Source organism: Eumetopias jubatus, unplaced genomic scaffold (assembly GCF_037043125.1).
Source record: "Eumetopias jubatus isolate StellerSeaLion01/CBP00866 unplaced genomic scaffold, mEumJub1_p1.0 scaffold_26, whole genome shotgun sequence".
Lineage (NCBI taxonomy): Eukaryota > Metazoa > Chordata > Mammalia > Carnivora > Otariidae > Eumetopias > Eumetopias jubatus.
In genome coordinates this window covers 1,611,673-1,628,957 of record NW_028274832.1, presented here as the reverse complement: position 1 = coordinate 1,628,957, position 17,285 = coordinate 1,611,673, and the positions used below count along the sequence as shown (strand labels likewise).

Below are 17,285 nucleotides of genomic sequence, written 5' to 3'. Positions count from 1 at the left end.
TGAAAGAAACACTATTTTAAATATTTCAACCCTTCACAATTGGGTTTTATAATAACTGATGCTCAAAGAAAACCATGTATAAAGCTAGCCTGATGCAAAAGTATCAGATGAGAAAAACAAGCGGGACTAAGGTTTATTCTGAAATACAGGTATTGTGGATGTGTTGATGCCCCGCCCACATCAGACTTCCACCAAAGTGAATCCTCAGCTATTCTGCCCCTGGGGCATCTCCCAGCCTAGGGGCTTGAGCTGTCTACAGGCAGGTGCAGCCCAGAGGTGTGCAGGAGTTTATGCCTCAGAGACAACTCACAGCCATTGGGATGAAAACTCAATGAGGATGAATTACAAGGTGCATCATACACAATTCCTCTGAGGGAGCTTAAAAGAAATTGAACACTAGTTGCCCTCAGTAGTCATGAGCTTATCAATGCATCCTTTATTTTCTTCACCTCCTTCCCTGTCTTATTCTCCCCACTCCCTCACTCCAGTTTCCTGGTCACCTCTCAAGTAGACTACCTGTACCAACATACCTGCCTCTGGTTCTGCTCTTGGGGAAACACACTAAGATGTGGAAATGATTCAATATTAGGAAATCTCTTCATGTAATTAATTTCATGAGTATATCCACAGAGAAAAGCAATATAATCCTCTTAACAGATAAAAAAAAATTCACTATAATTCAACATCCATTCTGATGAGAACTACTGTTAAAATTTGAATGGAAAACATTTCCTTACTATCTCTATCAGTTAGGGTCCATTTAAAAAAAATAGAAACCACTCTAGACTTGTAAAACAAAAGTAATTTGATATGGGAATTGATCACAAGCATAATGGAAGGACGGGAGGAAGGTAAGGTCACTAAAAACAGTAACCGCAGTGAATGACCAGTATCCTCGGGCTTGAGGGACGAGGTTTTCCAGCAGTTAAGGGAATGATGCCACAGAGGCTCCTGCTTTTTGGTCAGCTGCTACGCAGGACTCAGGAGCCTGCACCCCCCAACCACTGTTGGCCATTGCCACGGTCACTGTTGGTGGTGGTGTTGCCACTGTCCTTGCTGTGCTGCCACCAGATATGCCATCAGAGACTGGAAGTAGGAAGAGGGTTCCATCCTCGTCTTCTGGTCTCCCACCAGCAGAAAGATCAAAAGTCAGCTGGTGACAATACCTGCGAAATGCGGTCTTTGGTATTCCAGCCCTCCTACTATATATATCAAAGTACAAACTTGGTAACCAAAATCATACAAAACGGAAATAGTAGCCTGGAATATTTTCCTTTATTGTCAGGGACAAGACAAAGAGGCAAGGTATCACAACTCCTTTAAAATATATATATATGTATATCTGCATATATATATGATGATATACATATATATCATCATCCATTTTAGGTGTACAATTCAGTGATTTTTTAGTATATTCATAGATACATGCAACCAACAGCACAGTCAATTTTTGGCAATTTTTATCACCTCAGAGAGAAATCCTGTGCTCTTTGGCTTATCACCCCCTTTGCCCCCTCCCCTGTCTCCACATGTTTCCTCCATCCAGCCCTAAACAACAATTAATCTATTTTCTGTCTCTTCAGATTTACCTATTCTGGATTTTCATATAAATGTAGTCGTATAATACTTGGTCTTTTGTAACTGGCTTCTTTTGCTTAGAGTATTTTCAGTGTTCACCCATGTCTAGTATGTATCAGTACTTCATCACCCTTTATGGCCGAATAGTATTGCATTGTATGAATATGCCTATATTTCACAACTCTTATTTAATATTTTCCTTAAAACTGTAATTTGGTTGGCTAATATTTTTCTTTAAGTTTCCTTTAAGTTGTAGCTCTTATTTAATATTTTCCTTTAAGTTATGAAAGTAAGCATGACTATTGGAAAATAAGAGAAAATTATCTTTATTTTCCGATTCTATGATTGTCTACCTTGAAAACCAAAAGGATTAAGGAAAAATGATTATAACTAATTAAAAAGCTCTGCACAGTGACTTTCCTGTATAACAGCCAGTCAGCAAATACTGTAGAAAAATATTTCATCCATAATATCAACAAATGCTTCTATACTTATTAACAAAACTATGGTGCAATGTACAGGATACCCACACACACAAATCTCAGAAACATGAGACTTCCATAATGAAGCTGTCCTGTTGCTAAAGAGAATATTGTAAATGTACTGTAAATTAATTTATAAATATGTTGCTCTCAAATGAAAATCCTAATGACACTTATGTAGGAGCTTTATAAAACAGTTCTTAAGATTACCCAGAAGAATAAATGGATGGGAATATATCAGTAAAATTTTAAAAAAGAAAAATAGTGAAGAGAGAATTTCATTATTAAATATTTAATGTATTACAAATAAAATAATTTAAGCAGTTTTCTTATGTACCAAGAATAGACAGAGTAATTGGTAAAATGTAATATATAATCCAGAGGCAGTGTTAAATATGAGTAAGAAATTAGTATATGATAAAAGTATAATTAAGATTCATCATTATTATTCAATAGGACACCTGACTAGTCATTGCAACCTTGCAGTCATGAACGCTCCTAGTTGCAGACATAAAGAAAAAAAAAACACTTTAATAAGCTGTCTTATGCTACATTAGCTAACATTATTAGGTAGCTTTCAGAATTTTCAGAGTTGAAAGAGAATAACTTGTATACCTAGCAAAAATATCCTTCAGAAAGAAGGTGAAATGAAGGTATTTTCAGGTAAAAACTGAGAGGATTATTCACAAACAGATTTGCACTAAAAAAAAAAAAAGCTACTAAAGGAAGGTCTTTAGGCAAAAGCAAAATGATCCCAGAAGGAAATAGAGAAATACAGGAATAAATGAAGAACCACAGAAGAGGTAAATAGGTAGAAAAATATAATGGATAATGGAAAAATTGTATAAAAAAACCATAATAATGATGTTATTGGGTTTTAAATATATGCACAATTAAAAGGCATGAAAATAAGAGTTTAAAAAGGCGATGGTGATGTAAATGGAGTTGAAATATTCTAAGGACCTAATATTGTCTGGGGAGTGACAGAAGAATTGAATATAGATACAAAAGTTCTAAACAAAATATTTGCAAATAGAATATCAATTTATTAAAAAAGGTAATATATCATAATCAAGTTACTTCTATTCTAGGTAGGCATGCAAGGTTCTTTAATATTAAAAATGTCAATCAATGTAACTCAACACATTAACAGAATAAAGGGGAAAAATAATATGATTTTCTCAGAAGATGAACACACAGTTGGTAAAATTCAGTACTTACATTTGTTATTTAAAAACTTAGGAATAGAGAAAGCTTCTTTAATCTGTAAATATGTGTCTTCAAAAAAACCTACAGTAAAATCATAGTTAATGGTGAGATACTGAAAACTTTCCCTCCGATCCCAGGAATGAGACAGATGCCTGCCATCATCACTTCTGTTCAACATTTCCTGGAAATCCTAGGCACAGAAAAAGGCAAACAAAAGAAATAAAATATATAAAAATTTGAAACAAATGAACAAACAAATACATCTTTCATGAATTGTAAATGTCATGATTACATGTCTAGACAATCAAACAAATCTGCAGAAACACTATTAGAATTAATGAGTGAATTTCGGAAGGTCACTAGATATAAGATCAGTATATAAAATTCAAGATGCAACAAACAATTAGAAAATAAAATTTTAAAAATAATACAATATCACTGAAAACATTAAATAACTAGGAGGAAGATCTAATAAAAGATATGCAAGACTTTTATACAGGAAACTATAAAACTTTATAAAAACCACAAAACTATATAACTAAACGAGAGATGTATCATTCTCATGGACTGTAAAGCTCAATATTGTAAAGACATAGTCCTCCTAAATTCATCTATAGATTCAATGCAATCCCAAGTAAAATTGCAGCTGACAATATTTACAACAAAACGAGGTGACCATGGGTGGGAGACAAGGACATGTGCCCCTGAAGGAAAGACTGGCTGCCCAGCTCCGAGGAGCTCTCAGCGATTTCAGGATCTGCCTCAGCTGCAGAGAGCCACCTTGCCTGCAATCATACCTTTCCCGGGGCAGGCCACTTCCAAGAGCTGAACAAGAGGAAGTATACACTTGGCGCCGTTTGCATCCACGGTGGGACAGTTGTGACAGGCAATACTTTCTCCAGACCTCTGCTGGGTTGCTGGAGGCATTGCCAGCATGCACTGAAGTTCTGCAAGTCCTTCTGCCCCATCATTCCTTTCATCTGTGTTGTTTCCTAAGAAGCACTCTGCCCTCTAAACTCCATCATAATGGATGCTTCTGGCAATCCCCAACCTGAGACATAAGGCATTCCTGTGAACTGTAAAATACTAGCAAGCAGGAAAAACCAGTAACTATCATGATACCTGCATGGGACCTGCATCTTCACTGGGGGAAAGCAGAGGGAAACAATGCAATGTTTGACCTGAGAAGAGCAGATCTCTAAAGTCGCCTCTAAGTATTTCCTAAAAAGCCTGATGGGCTAGGTTGCAATCCCTGAAAATGATATATCCCCTCTGGGAGAGGTTTTGCCAAGTCTGATAATGGGTTAGTGCAAGGGGACAGTGGTAAGGCCTGAAGAAGATGAAGAAATCTAGCCCTTGTGAATTTTCAAAACTGACCATCCAGGATTCCCTTCTTAGTGTCCCAGATGAGTATGACAGGGATAACAGGTGAGGGGAAGAGCAGGTGTAGGTAAAGGTGGGAGATGGGGACAGACCTGGGGAATATAAGAAGTTAAGCTGCTATATTTTTGAACACCAAGAAAGCAACAGAAGAGGGAGCTCTATAAAGAAAGCTGCCCCGAATTAGGCCTCCATATAAAAGTTTTTGTTTTTTTTTTTTTTTTTAAGATTTTATTTATTTAGGGCGCCTGGGTGGCTTAGTCATTGTGCGTCTCCCTTCGGCTCGGGTCATGGTCCCGGTGTCCTGGGATCGAGCCCCGCATCGGGCTCCCTGTTCAGCAGGGGGCCTGCTTCTCCCTCTCCCACTCCCCCTGCTTGTGTTGCCTCTCTCACTGTGTCTCTCTCTCTCAAATAGATAGAATCTTTGAAAAAAAAAAAAAGATTTTATTTACTTATTTGAGAGAGAGAGAGACAGAGCATGCTCAGGGGGCAAGAGGCAGAGGGAGAGGGAGAAGCAGGCTCCCTGCTGGGCAGGGAGCATGATGCGGGGCTCGATTCCAGGACCCCGATTCAGGGATCATGACCTGAGCTGAAGCCAGACACCTAACCGACTGAGCCACCAAGGCACCCCTCCATATAAAAGTTTAGGAAAACAAATTTCATGTGATAAATAAGCCACAGAAATTATTGAGGTAAAATCCTACATAAAACTGTAAGAAAAAAAATCACTGTTAGAGATAATTATACCATTCCAGAAAGACAAGCCAATAGGACAGATGAAAACTGTAAACTCCTATTTTAATGTGAGCTAGAAGACATGAAGAAAATACAAGACATGACCCACTCCCCCCCGAAAAAAATCAGAATTAGAAAAACAGAGAAATGAAGTGATAGGACTCAGAAAGAATTAGAAGAAGAAATACCATATGACCCAGCAATCCTGCTTTATCTATCCAAAGGAATTGAAATCAGGGTCTTGAATTGCTATCTTCACTCTCAAATTTATTGCAGCATTATTTACAATAGCCAGGACATGGAAGCAACCTAACTGTTCATCACAAGATGAATGAATAAAGAAGATGTAATATATAAATGCAATGGAATATTCTTCAGCCTTAAAAAAGAAGGAAATCCTGCCATTGGTGACAACATGAATGAACCTGGAGGATATAAGGTAAGTGAAATAAGCCAGACATGGAAGGAAAATTGCTACATGGTACCACTGAAATGAGGAATCTAAAATAGTTAAACTCATAGGAGTTTAGAGAGTAAAATGGTTTAGAGAGTAAAATGGTTTAGTTTAGAGAGTAAAATGGTGGTTGCCACAGCTGGGGGCGGGGAGAAACAGGGAGGTATTAGTCAAAAGCTATGAAGTTTCATTTTTTCAAGATGAATAAGTCAGAGAGATTTACTGTAAAACAGACTGTCTATACATAATAATACTGTATTTTATACTTAAAAATTTGTTAAGAGATCTGATGTTAAGCGTTCTTATCACAAAGCAGTAAAAATAAAAAAAATAAGTAAATAAATAGGGCAGGAGGAAACTTTGGGAGGCAGTGGATATATTTATGGCATAGATTGTGGCAATGGTTTCACAAATGTATATTTACCTCCATATTCAAGTTGTGTCAATTAAATATATACAAATTTTTCTGTCAATCATACCTCAATAAAGTGGCTTTTAAAAGAGAGAAAGAACTAGAAACTAAAAGAAAACAATAACTTCAGACATAAATACTAAACTAGAAAGAACACAGGGATAAACATTTTGGAAGAGCATTTAAATATTATTTTTATTTATCATGCATGTAGGTTTACATGCTTAATCATGAACATCTAGACTCTAGACTTCCATTCTTAAGAAAGATATTCACACAGAAAAAAACCTCTCAGTGAAAAATGATAGATTATGACATTATGAGTTAGAAAAAAAAAAACAAGTTCCCTGACTTCAGAGGAAGAACTTTTAAGTCACCCAGCCAATCTTCCCCTCCACCCGCTACCTTTCTTGCACACCTGGAATACTCTCTTGCCCAAGTTGCCAAGGGCTTTACTGCCACACTGACATGGGTTAGAATCTTATTGCATGATCTCAGACAAGTTATTCAACTTCTCTAGGCTCTATCTTCTTGATCTGTAAAAGCAGATAATATATATAATCTACCAATGGTTTAATATGTGAACTAATGTCTGCAAAGGATTTGGTACATAATAGTCAGTGCTCGGGAAATGTTAGCACCCTTTCTTATCACTCATGAATTGACCCTTCGGTTTATCATATTTGGCTAGGCCACAGTACCCAGATATTTGGTCAAACATTATTCTAGATGTTTCTGTGAAGATATTTAATTTTTTTTTAATTTTTTTAAATTTTTTTAAAAGATTTTATTTATTTATTTGACAGAGAGAGACACAGCATGAGAGAGAAACAAGCAGGGGGAGTGGGAGAGGGAGAAGCAGGCTTCCCACCCGGTAGGGAGCGGGATGGGGGGCTCGATCCTAGGACCCTGGGATCATGACCTGAGCCCTGGGATCATGACCTGAGCTGAAGGCAGACGCTTAACCACTGAGCCACCCAGGCGCCCCAGGCTACTGATTTTAAATGTTAATCTCATCTTTAAAATACACAGAGGGGCGCCTGGGTGGCTCAGTCGTTAAGGTTAAGCATCTGCATTCGGCTCAGGTGAAAGAATGAAAGAATCTCTGAAATGTCCTTTTTCTTTTTTTTTTTTTTTTTAAGATTTTATTTATTTGAGAGACAGACAGAATGAGAGAGAAAGCACATGAGATGGGGGGAGGGTCAGAGGGAGAAGCAGACTCCCTGCTGAGCAGGGAGCCCGATGCGGGACTCGATCCCGGGACTCCAGGATCATGACCTGAGCCGAAGGCAGTCGCTCAACCAACTGAGCCACCCAGGCGCCCTGAAATGTCCTTTTTCCCCACTCCTGGCCAAACACTGTGCCCCAAAGCTACCCCTTTTCTCTTGCCTACCTCATCTTATGAATCCTGCTTATGACTGGGGCGCCTGGGGAGATGATGATGCTTTCGAATTGAATACGTTCGGTGCATTCTTCAAGGAGGGCCCTCTCTGGCTCTGACAAAGGCCGTTCAGATCCTAGAGGCTGGGACTTTTGTAGGGACAAACGGCTGAGGGAAAAGAGAAGCAGGCTTTGTGCGAAGCCCTGAATGAAGCACTTTCCATATAGAGAGTCTGAATGGGAGTGGTCTTATCTTGTATTTTTGTGAAAACCAGCTTTCTTTTCCTCTCTTCTCATTCCCTCTATCCCTCTCTGTCTTCCTTCCCTTCCTTCCAAAAAACAGTTAATTAGCTGGTACTATGTTCCTGACACTGTTTATATGTGCCAGAGATGCATCAATGACCAAGACAAAGTACCTGTACTCGTGAAGCATGAGTTCTAGTAGGGGAGAAACACATATAAAATACAGATAAGAACAGACAGTGGCAAGAGCTAGATAGAGAGAGACTGAGAGGTGCTGTTTATCAGGATTAGGCAGGGAAGTCCTCACATTGAGGTTGAAACCTGAATGGAAGGAGGCAACATACAGAACTCTATGGGAATATGATCCTGGACAGAGGGGACAGAGTCAAGAATGTGGTGTGTTTGAGGGATGAAAAGATCAAAGTATCAGGAGCATGGTGGGCGAGGGGAAAATGGCAAGAGATGAGATTGGAGAGGGAGGCAGAGGTCATATCACATGGACTTTGGAGGCCAAGGTAAAGAGTTTGGATTTTATTCTAATAATCGAGGGAAGCCATTGGCAGGTTTTAAGCAGGAGAGTGATGGCGATCTGATTTATGCATTCCATATATTTTTGACCTTTTCACTTGAACCCTGGCTAGTAATTTTGAGTCTGGCAGTGCCATTAGAAAGCCTCAAATTACCAGCTCTAAATCAAATTGGTCAGAAGTGCTGTCACCCTTAGTTGAGAGTTGAAGTCAACATAGGAATCAACCCAATTTAAAAATGAGCAAAGGATTTGAATGACGTTTCGTAAAAGAACATATATGAATGGTCATTAAGCACATAAATAGATGAATGAACATTAGTCAGGAAAATGCAAATTAAAATCACAGTGATATGTCACTATACACACACTAGAATGGCTAACATTAAAGACAGACAATATTGAGTGCTGGTAAGGATGTGAAGTAACTGGAACTCACATACAGTGCTGATGGGGCTGCATAATGGTACAGCCACTTTGGAAAATAGTTTGGCAATTTCTTATATTTTCACTTTACTGTAAGATTCAGAAATCCCCCCCTAAATATTTACCCAAGAGAAATGAAAGCATATGTCCACACAAAGACTTGTACACACATGTCCATAGCAGCTTTATTCATAACATCCAAAACCTGAAAACAATCCAAATATCCATCAACAGGTGAGTGGATAAACAAACTGTGGTGTATTCGTACAGTGAAACTCTACTCAGCAGTAGAGAGGAATGAACTTCTGCTACAAACAAGCAGGAATAAATATGAAAAATATTTGTTTAATAAACAAAACATTGTTTAGCAAAAGAAGTGAGATGAAAAGACAGTGTTTAATGTGGGATTCCACTTATATGAAATACAAGAACAGACAATAATCCACATCGACTGAGAGGAGATCAGTGGTCGCCCCCGGGACTTGGGGTGAGACAATAAAAGCCTTGAGGAAATTTCGGGGGATGATGAAAATATCCTGTATCTTGACTGTGGTGATGATTACACTTATGTAAACAAATCAAACCATATATTTAAAATGGGTGCATTTTATTTATGTGACTATAAAAACCAGCAGGAAATACTTGCAGGATATTCCCACGAGGGAGCCCCTGCCTTTCAGAAAAGCTTGTAATCCCAGGCTCTGTTAAGCCTTGGGGAGTCAATACAGAGACACACCTATCTTCTTCCTTCTTTCCTTCCGTTTCCCACTTCTAACTCCAAGTAACCCCAACTCCAAGTTTCCCCACCAACTGAGTCAAGTATGACATGGAATTATCATTTCTAATAGGCAAGACTAATAAGCTACCCAAATATCCAGCAACAGTAGAATGGATAAAAGACACACTACGTAACAACAAAATGAATGAATTACGGCTACCCACAACAAAATGGGAGAATCTCACCAACAGTACCGGGTCCAAAAAAAAAAAAAAGAGCACTCACCTAAATATACCCCTCTACCCCATGGAGTTTTCTAGGCACCCATGTTGAAAAGCAATTAACCACAAATTTAAGGCTTTGTTTCTGAACTTTCAATTCTGAATTTTTGCGAGTTCTATGCTGTCTACATTATTCTAACGTTGAATAAAGTTTTGGAATGGAAAAGTGTGAATACTAAAATTTTATTCATCTTTTTCAAAACTGGTTTTCACTATTCTGGGTCCCTTCTGTTTCCATATAATTTTAAAATCAGCTTGTCAATTTCTGCAAAAAAGTCAGCTGGGATGTTGAGAGGGATAGCACAGAATATGTAGATCAATTTGGGGAGTACTGCCATTTTAACAATATTAATACTTCTAATCCATGATATCTAGGATGTCTTTCCATTTACGTAGGTCTCCTTTAGTATATTTTGACACTGCTTTGTACTTTTCAAAGTACAAGTGTTGCACTTTTGTTGCTTATTCTTAACAATTATTTCATTTATAAGTATTTTATTCTTTTTAATGTTATCATAATGGAATTTTTTTCTTAAAAAAATCACTTGAGCCTTTGGGTGTGTCTATTTCTGGGTTCTCCACACCATTCCACTGATCTTTATTTCTTCTTACACACTGTGTTGGTAAATAAAGCTAGGTAGTATGCCTTAACATCAGGAAGTGACCCTTCTCACTCTATTCTCCTTATGAAGGCCGTTTTTGCCATTTTAGCCTTGACAAATTAGTTTTAGAATAAGCTTATTGTGTCTAAAAAAGTAAAAACAAAAAACAAAACTTCGGGGCACCTGGGTGGCTCAGTGGTTAAGCATCTGCCTTCCGCTCAGGTCATGCTCTCAGGGTCCTGGGATCGAGCCCAGCCTCAGGCTCCCTGCTCCATGGGGAGCCTGCTTCTCCCTCTCCCACTCCCCCTGCTTGTGTTCCCTCTCTCGCTGTCTCTCTCTGTCAAATAAATAAATAAAATCTCTTAAAAAAAAAAACCTCGCTGAGATTTTAATGGGAACTGTATTAAACCTATATTCAATTTTAGGAAAACTGGAATTTTATAGTGTCTTTGATTACTTTCATGAACACAGTTATTTTCAGCATACCTAAGATTTTGTTTTCATTAGTACTGCCTATAAGAGTACTTCATTTTTAATTTCAGTTTCCACATGTTGGAAATGGGATTGGTATTTGAGTGGTGATCTTATAATTGGCCACTTCGCTGAACCTATTCATTATCATTAGTTCCAGGTTTTTCATCAGTTCCTTGGGATTGTCTATATACACAATCATGTCGTCTGCAAATGGGGACATTTTTAGTTCTTCCTTTCCAATCTGAATTCCTTTAATTTCCTTTACTTGCCTTATTCTATGTAGCTAGAAATGTCAGTTAAATAACAGTGGTTAAGAACAAACATCCCTGACTTACTCCCAGTCTGAAAGGAGAGGCATTCAGAATTTCACTGTTAAGTATGATGTTGGCTCTATGTTTTTACAGATGCCCTTTAAATATAATTAAGGTAATTACCATCTAATCCAAACTGTGGATAGTTTTTATCATGAATGGGTGTTGGATGTAGTCACATGTTGATATGATCCTATAATTTTTTTTTAACCTGTTCATAGAGTGGATTTCACTGGGTGATTTTAGAATGTCACAATGGGCCTTAAGTACCTGGAATAACCTCCACATCATCATGATGTCGAATTTTCTATATATATTGCGGATATCAACAGGCAATTATTTTCTTAAAGAATTTTTTTTGTGTCTCTATTCACAGGGAATATTTGTTTTCTCTTGTTGTGCTGTCTTTCTCTTGTGCTGACAGGAGGATAGTAACTGGACTCCTAACACGAGCCTGGGCAGTGTTCCATCCTCAACTATATTCTGGAAACTACTGTGTAAAAATGACACTAGTCTTCTTTAAGAGTCTCAAGGAATTCTTCATTGAAAACATCTGGACCTAGATATTTCCTTCCTGGAGATTTTAAATTGCTAACTCCATTTCCTTACTGTTTGTAGAACCATTCATACGATCTGTTTAATTCTGACCGAGTTCGGATAGTCTGTGGTTTGGGAAGAATCGGTCCATCTCATCTAAGCTGGGGTACAGCTGTCGGTGGCGTATTCCGCAATGACCCTTTCAATGGCTCGGGACCAGCGGTAATGTCCCCTCTGTCATCCCTGAGATTGGTGAACACTTTTGCTTTCACTGATTTACTATCTTGTCTTCCTATTCTCTGTTTCACTGATCTGCTCTGATATTTATTTCCTTTCTTCTGCATGCATTGGTTTAATTCTGCTCTTCTTCTTCTAGTTTCCCAAGCGAGGAACTTGGATTATTAATTTGAGATCTTAAGTCGGCACTGACTGCTATGAAATTCCCTCTCAGCACTGCTGTACATGCATTCCGTGTACTTTGTTGTCTTTTCATTTTCATGCAGTTATATATATTTTGTTTCTGAGATACTTATCTCATAACTAGAGCACACTGTTTACTTTTCACATATTTTAGAGTTCTCCTGTTGCGCTGTTTCTAGTTTCTACTTTGATTCTACTGTGATGAAACAACCGCTGTATGATTTCAAATTCTTTTCCAATTTTTTGAGGTTTTATGGAAATGCTTTATCTTGGTACATGTTCTATGGACACCTGAAATAAATATGTGCTCTCCTCCTGTTTGGTAGAGTGATCTGTATACGTCAGTTAGATCTGACTGGCGGATTCAGTGAGGATCTTCTGTCACTGCTGATTTCCTGCCCAGCACTTCTATCCAAGGCTCAGAGAGTGGCGCTGAAGTTCTCACTCATAACTGTGGATTTGTCTATTTCTTTTGTTCAGCTCCAACAGTTTTTGATTCATGACTTTTGTGATTCCGTTATCTGGTGAGTGCAAATTGAGGATTATTTTCTTCTTCCTGATGGGTAACCCTGATATCATTATGTGATGTCCTTCTTTATCTCCAGTCATTTTCTTTACTCTGAGCTCTATTTCACTGGATATTAATATAGGCCCTCCTACTTCTGATCAATTTTTTGTGGTTTATCTTTCCCATCCTGTTACTTTCTTTCATCCTACCTGTGTCATTGGATTTAAATTCCTCGTGAATGGCACACAGCTGGGTCTCACTTCTTTATCCACTCTATCTCAGGATTGGTATATTCAGACTGCTCATAATAAAAGTAATTACTGACACATTAGAGTATAAGTCTGCATTTTATTATTTGTTTTCTATTGGTTTCCTCTGGTATTCATTCTTCGGTTTCAAATTTCCTGCTTTCTTGTGTGTTACCTGAACCCTTTTCAGGAGTCCATCTTAGTATCTCAGACTGTATCTCTATGCATATTTTTTGTAGTGTTTGTTCTGGGTACTAAAATATACATGCTAATACTTATTAAATTGTTTAAAATATTTATTAAATTGCATTCCCTCAAAAAAACAGGATAAAGAAACTGTCTTTCAAATTTACCTGTTAAAAAAGATGTTTAGGCTGAGTAACGAAGGAGGACCCCTCAAGTGTCACCTTCAGTCCTGCTCTGCTTGTGTCCCTCTGGATCCTTCTCAAACACCTGGACTTCAGAGCCGATGTTAGGACCTGGACAACCTTCCACTTCTAAGTCTCCTGTTCCAAACAGTTACCCTCCTTGACACATTCCTCAAGTAGTAATATTGAAGTCGACAGATTCGTCTACAATTTTAGGTGCTTCTTAGGAGGGTGCCTTCTTAAGCCAGGAAACAATCTTCTTCGGGTTTTCCTTCTTCGCCCTGCAAGCATGATCTAACCTTGACTCTGCAGAGTTCTAGCCTACCACTTTCTAAGTGCATGTCAATGAGCTGCTTCTCCTACGGAGAGTTTGAGGCTGGAAAACGAGGAGTTTAAACCCGGACTCATCTAACATGAAAGCCCACATTCTACTCTCTCCCATTGTCCAGGCTGCTGCTCTCCTGTGAGCTGTACAACACTCCCTATACCCGCAAACCTGGTCCAGGTTTGGTGAACACACTTCAAACACCCACACAATGACTATCAATACACTAAGTTTAATTTCACATTCAGATACAGAATTAAAAGGGCTACCCTCAAATGTAAAATCCACCATGGAAATATCCAAGCATTAATTCCTGAGTAGCAGTATGGTCAAATAACAGAGAAATTACTTTTCTGGTTAGTGATAAGTACTGCTAGGATCCTTAAATAAAAAATAAAAGGACAAAGCAATTTGCAACCATATTGTTACTATTTCTTTATGATGGTTAAGTCAACCAGTAACTTTTATCACTACAAAAATCACAAAATTGGTTTAACAAATATAAATCCACTAAAAATTTATCATTTCATAGTAATTACTAGAAATTATATCTCAAATTTTTCAATATGAGTGTAAAACTGGAAATATAAAAAAACTAAGTCAGGTACAGAGGCCACCCCTATTTTTTAGCGTACAACAACATTTCCTAAAGGCTAGTGAAAATATTTTAGAAGTCCTGCTGCTACCAAATCTGTAAACATCAGGGTCAGGTAGGGACCATACACATGCTCGTATACAATATGGATCTAGTGCGGGAGGACTACCCACACCGTGCCGCCCAGGGAGCACTGAAGTGACAAACAGAAAGAAAGACGTACAGCTACCACCGCATTCAAGTAAAACGTTTCCCTGGACGTCTACAAAGGCCCACGTCACTCATCCATCTCTCACAGGTGGAGAGCAACCTGGGGGCCAGAGAGAAGCTCAAGGGGAAGGCCCAGACACAGATCTAGATGTCTGTCTTTCACATCCATCTATAGAACTGAAGAGATGAGCTCTTACAACGTGGCCAAGATGGGCTCACGTGTGACTCAGTAAAAATGTGAGCACCAAAGGGTGCACCACTCCACCAACCTAGGCTGCAAAGGGAAGGAGAATGCGCATAAACAGGAGAGCAAAGGAAATGAGAAGGCCAAACAGCATTCCCTGAATCACAACGAGAGACTATCTGCTCTTCAAACCCCACCATCAACACTATACCGTCTCTTACAAGGGAAACAAGAGGTGATGGAAGTCACTGCTGACAGCAGGTCCCAGCCCCGAGTCCACACTGCTGGCACTCCCACCTTCTCCAGGCAGGCCACTGTGAGCTGCCCTGTGGAGGGCCCCCCCAACCCTCCCCACTGTGGACAGGAATGAGGGAGGCCTCCAGCCAAAATCTCATGGAACTGAGGCGCTGAACCTGCCAACAAGCCTCGAGTGAGCTGGAGGTGACGGCCACTTGGCTGACTACAGCCCCGAGAAGGACCCACACCAATCTATACCCCAATTCCTGACCACAGAAACTGTGAGGTAATCAACACTGGTGTTTGACTCACATATGGCTCAATCATCTCTCATGTCAGCATTTATCCTACAGAAACAGGCAGAGATGGATGTAGAAGGGTGCTCACACAGCACTTTATAATAACAGCACAACACAGACACCACCTGAAAATCTAAGCATGGATCAAAAGCTAGTAACTTACAGTGTCCAGACAACTGAATGCTATAGAAATGAGCTCCAAAATCAGTTTGTTCAATTTAGTCCCATTTTGTAAAATCAAACATACCCAAAAACATTCTCTGTATACAGATTACTGTAGCAAGATAAAGCCCACTTTAGTCTTGAGGAAAAAGACCTTCTTGTACCAAACATCTCCACGATGTGGCTCAGGCTGAGTACATGGCACCAGATGGCAGCATGGGCTCCAACTATTCTTGGAAGAGGCCCTAATAGAACTTCTCAAACAAGAATGTTATTTCAAAGCTGTTCTAGAGCCTTAAAAACAGAGAGAAAAAAAAAGAAAGAAAGAAAAAGAAAAACCAGAGGCTGTGCATTCATGCACCGTTCCTCAGAGAAGTCAGGACATGCAGAAGTACTGCATCCACAGCAGGTGGCCCACCCAGTCACCCAGCAGGGCACCTGAAAACTTCCCAGTCTGACACTGAGGGGTTTCTTAATGGCCTTTTCCTACAATGGCCTAATAAGCCTTTTCTTTCTAAGATTCTCTTACTTCCACTGACCTTTCCTTCTTCAAGTTTCTCAATCCCAAGAATAATATCCAATTCCCATGTGTAATATATCTGTCTATAAAAGGAGGTTTTAGAAAATGAAACATATTCTAAATAGGTTCTAACTAATGTAATTCTTTGGTCCAATGAAATAATCCTAACAATGCAATATTAAGCAGTTCACACATGTCTTCTTTTAGACAAAATACACTTTCACCCGCACACACTGAGTGCACTGAAGCCGGCTCCGGAGAGTCTGGGTTTCCTTTATGTCCATCGTATCTTACACAAGGAGTCACAAGTTAGAATCAGTGTCTCAGACCATTTCTCTTCAGATTCAAAGTTACTGCAATCAGGCTAAACGTTAATCACTGGCATAGACAGGTCTAAAATATATAAAAAATGCATCAACCTTTTCCACTATGATGAGGTCTCCAACTTGTATGTCTGAACTCTTAACGTGCACTTTACCTTAAAAAAAAGAAGTATAATCAACTCAAGGAAACAACAGCACACCAGAGTTAAAGTTTCAATTGAAAAATAATACTTTAGAAATAACTTTTGGGGAGGGGGGGAAACACTAGGAATTTATCTGTACTTATACTTTCAAAATAAATTTATTTCACACAGACACAGTCACTAAAAATTAACTTCTCTCAGTCAGCTCCAAAGTGCAAACAGTTAACTGCCCCCCAATCAAAGATGCGGGGTGTGGGACATGGCTCCAGCCGGAAGGTTCTTCCCAAATCTGCCATTATTTCAGGTCTGGGTCCAGCAATGACGACGAGAAGCAGCACTAAAGATGATTTAATGAGTGAATAAAATGAAGATATAAGATCCTCATATTAATATTGTGAATGCCTTGATGGACACGGAACTGACAGAACAAAAGTAAAGAAAACGATACATAAAATCACCGTGCACTGGTAGCTTTACAGATGGTTCCGTACTGGTAACTGATACCGATAAGGCTGAAAGCCTTATCGAGAAGTGATTCTTCTACATGATACAGTGTGTAAATTCTTAGATTATCTATATAATATCTAGTATCATAATCATCTATAAAATTTAACAGACAGCACTATATAATGTGAAGATCATACAGAGTAGATGAAATGTTATATACATAACTCGAGATGCCATCCTACATGAGTAACAAAACTTACTCAAGTTCTCTCTCTCCCTGGGACTCTGGACCCTCCCTCCCTCCGTCAATCTCCCTTTTAGAACTGGCAACAGCCTTGTGGATCTGTTTTTACCTTTTAGTGGCTCTTTTAACATGGGAAAAGACCAATGTCTTTACATTCAATTTATTCTGAAAGCTCACAGAACAAGAGGTAAGTTCCTATCACATTATCAAAAACTAACATTACCAGCCATACCACTTTTAGACCACGTTCAACTTATTACAAACTTATTTCCTAAATACTTCTTGAAGCAGCTGAGTTTCA

General features: G+C 38.8%; 1 protein-coding gene across 17 annotated transcripts in view; it reads right to left on the bottom strand.

The window, feature by feature from the left end:
- LOC148162037 (putative phospholipid-transporting ATPase IIB) overlaps positions 1-17,285 on the bottom strand; it is a 191,447-nt gene that overhangs the window by 118,193 nt on the left and 55,969 nt on the right. For 5 of the 17 annotated variants that reach the window (XM_088020384.1, XM_088020389.1, XM_088020396.1 and 2 more), the window contains 2 exons: positions 4,070-4,323; positions 1,254-3,462 (listed from right to left, as the gene is read on the bottom strand). The exons of 1 other annotated variant lie outside the window; for it this stretch is intronic. Coding sequence is in view for 1 of the 16 variants with exons in the window: in XM_088020401.1 (XP_087876527.1) it covers positions 16,589-16,630 (42 nt within the window). In the remaining 15 variants the exon portion in view is untranslated. Of the gene's footprint in view, positions 1-125; positions 1,167-1,253; positions 3,463-4,069; positions 4,324-16,246; positions 16,631-17,285 lie in introns of those variants that run through there. 11 more of the 17 variants (XM_088020391.1, XM_088020390.1, XM_088020387.1 and 8 more) reach the window with 5 other exon arrangements.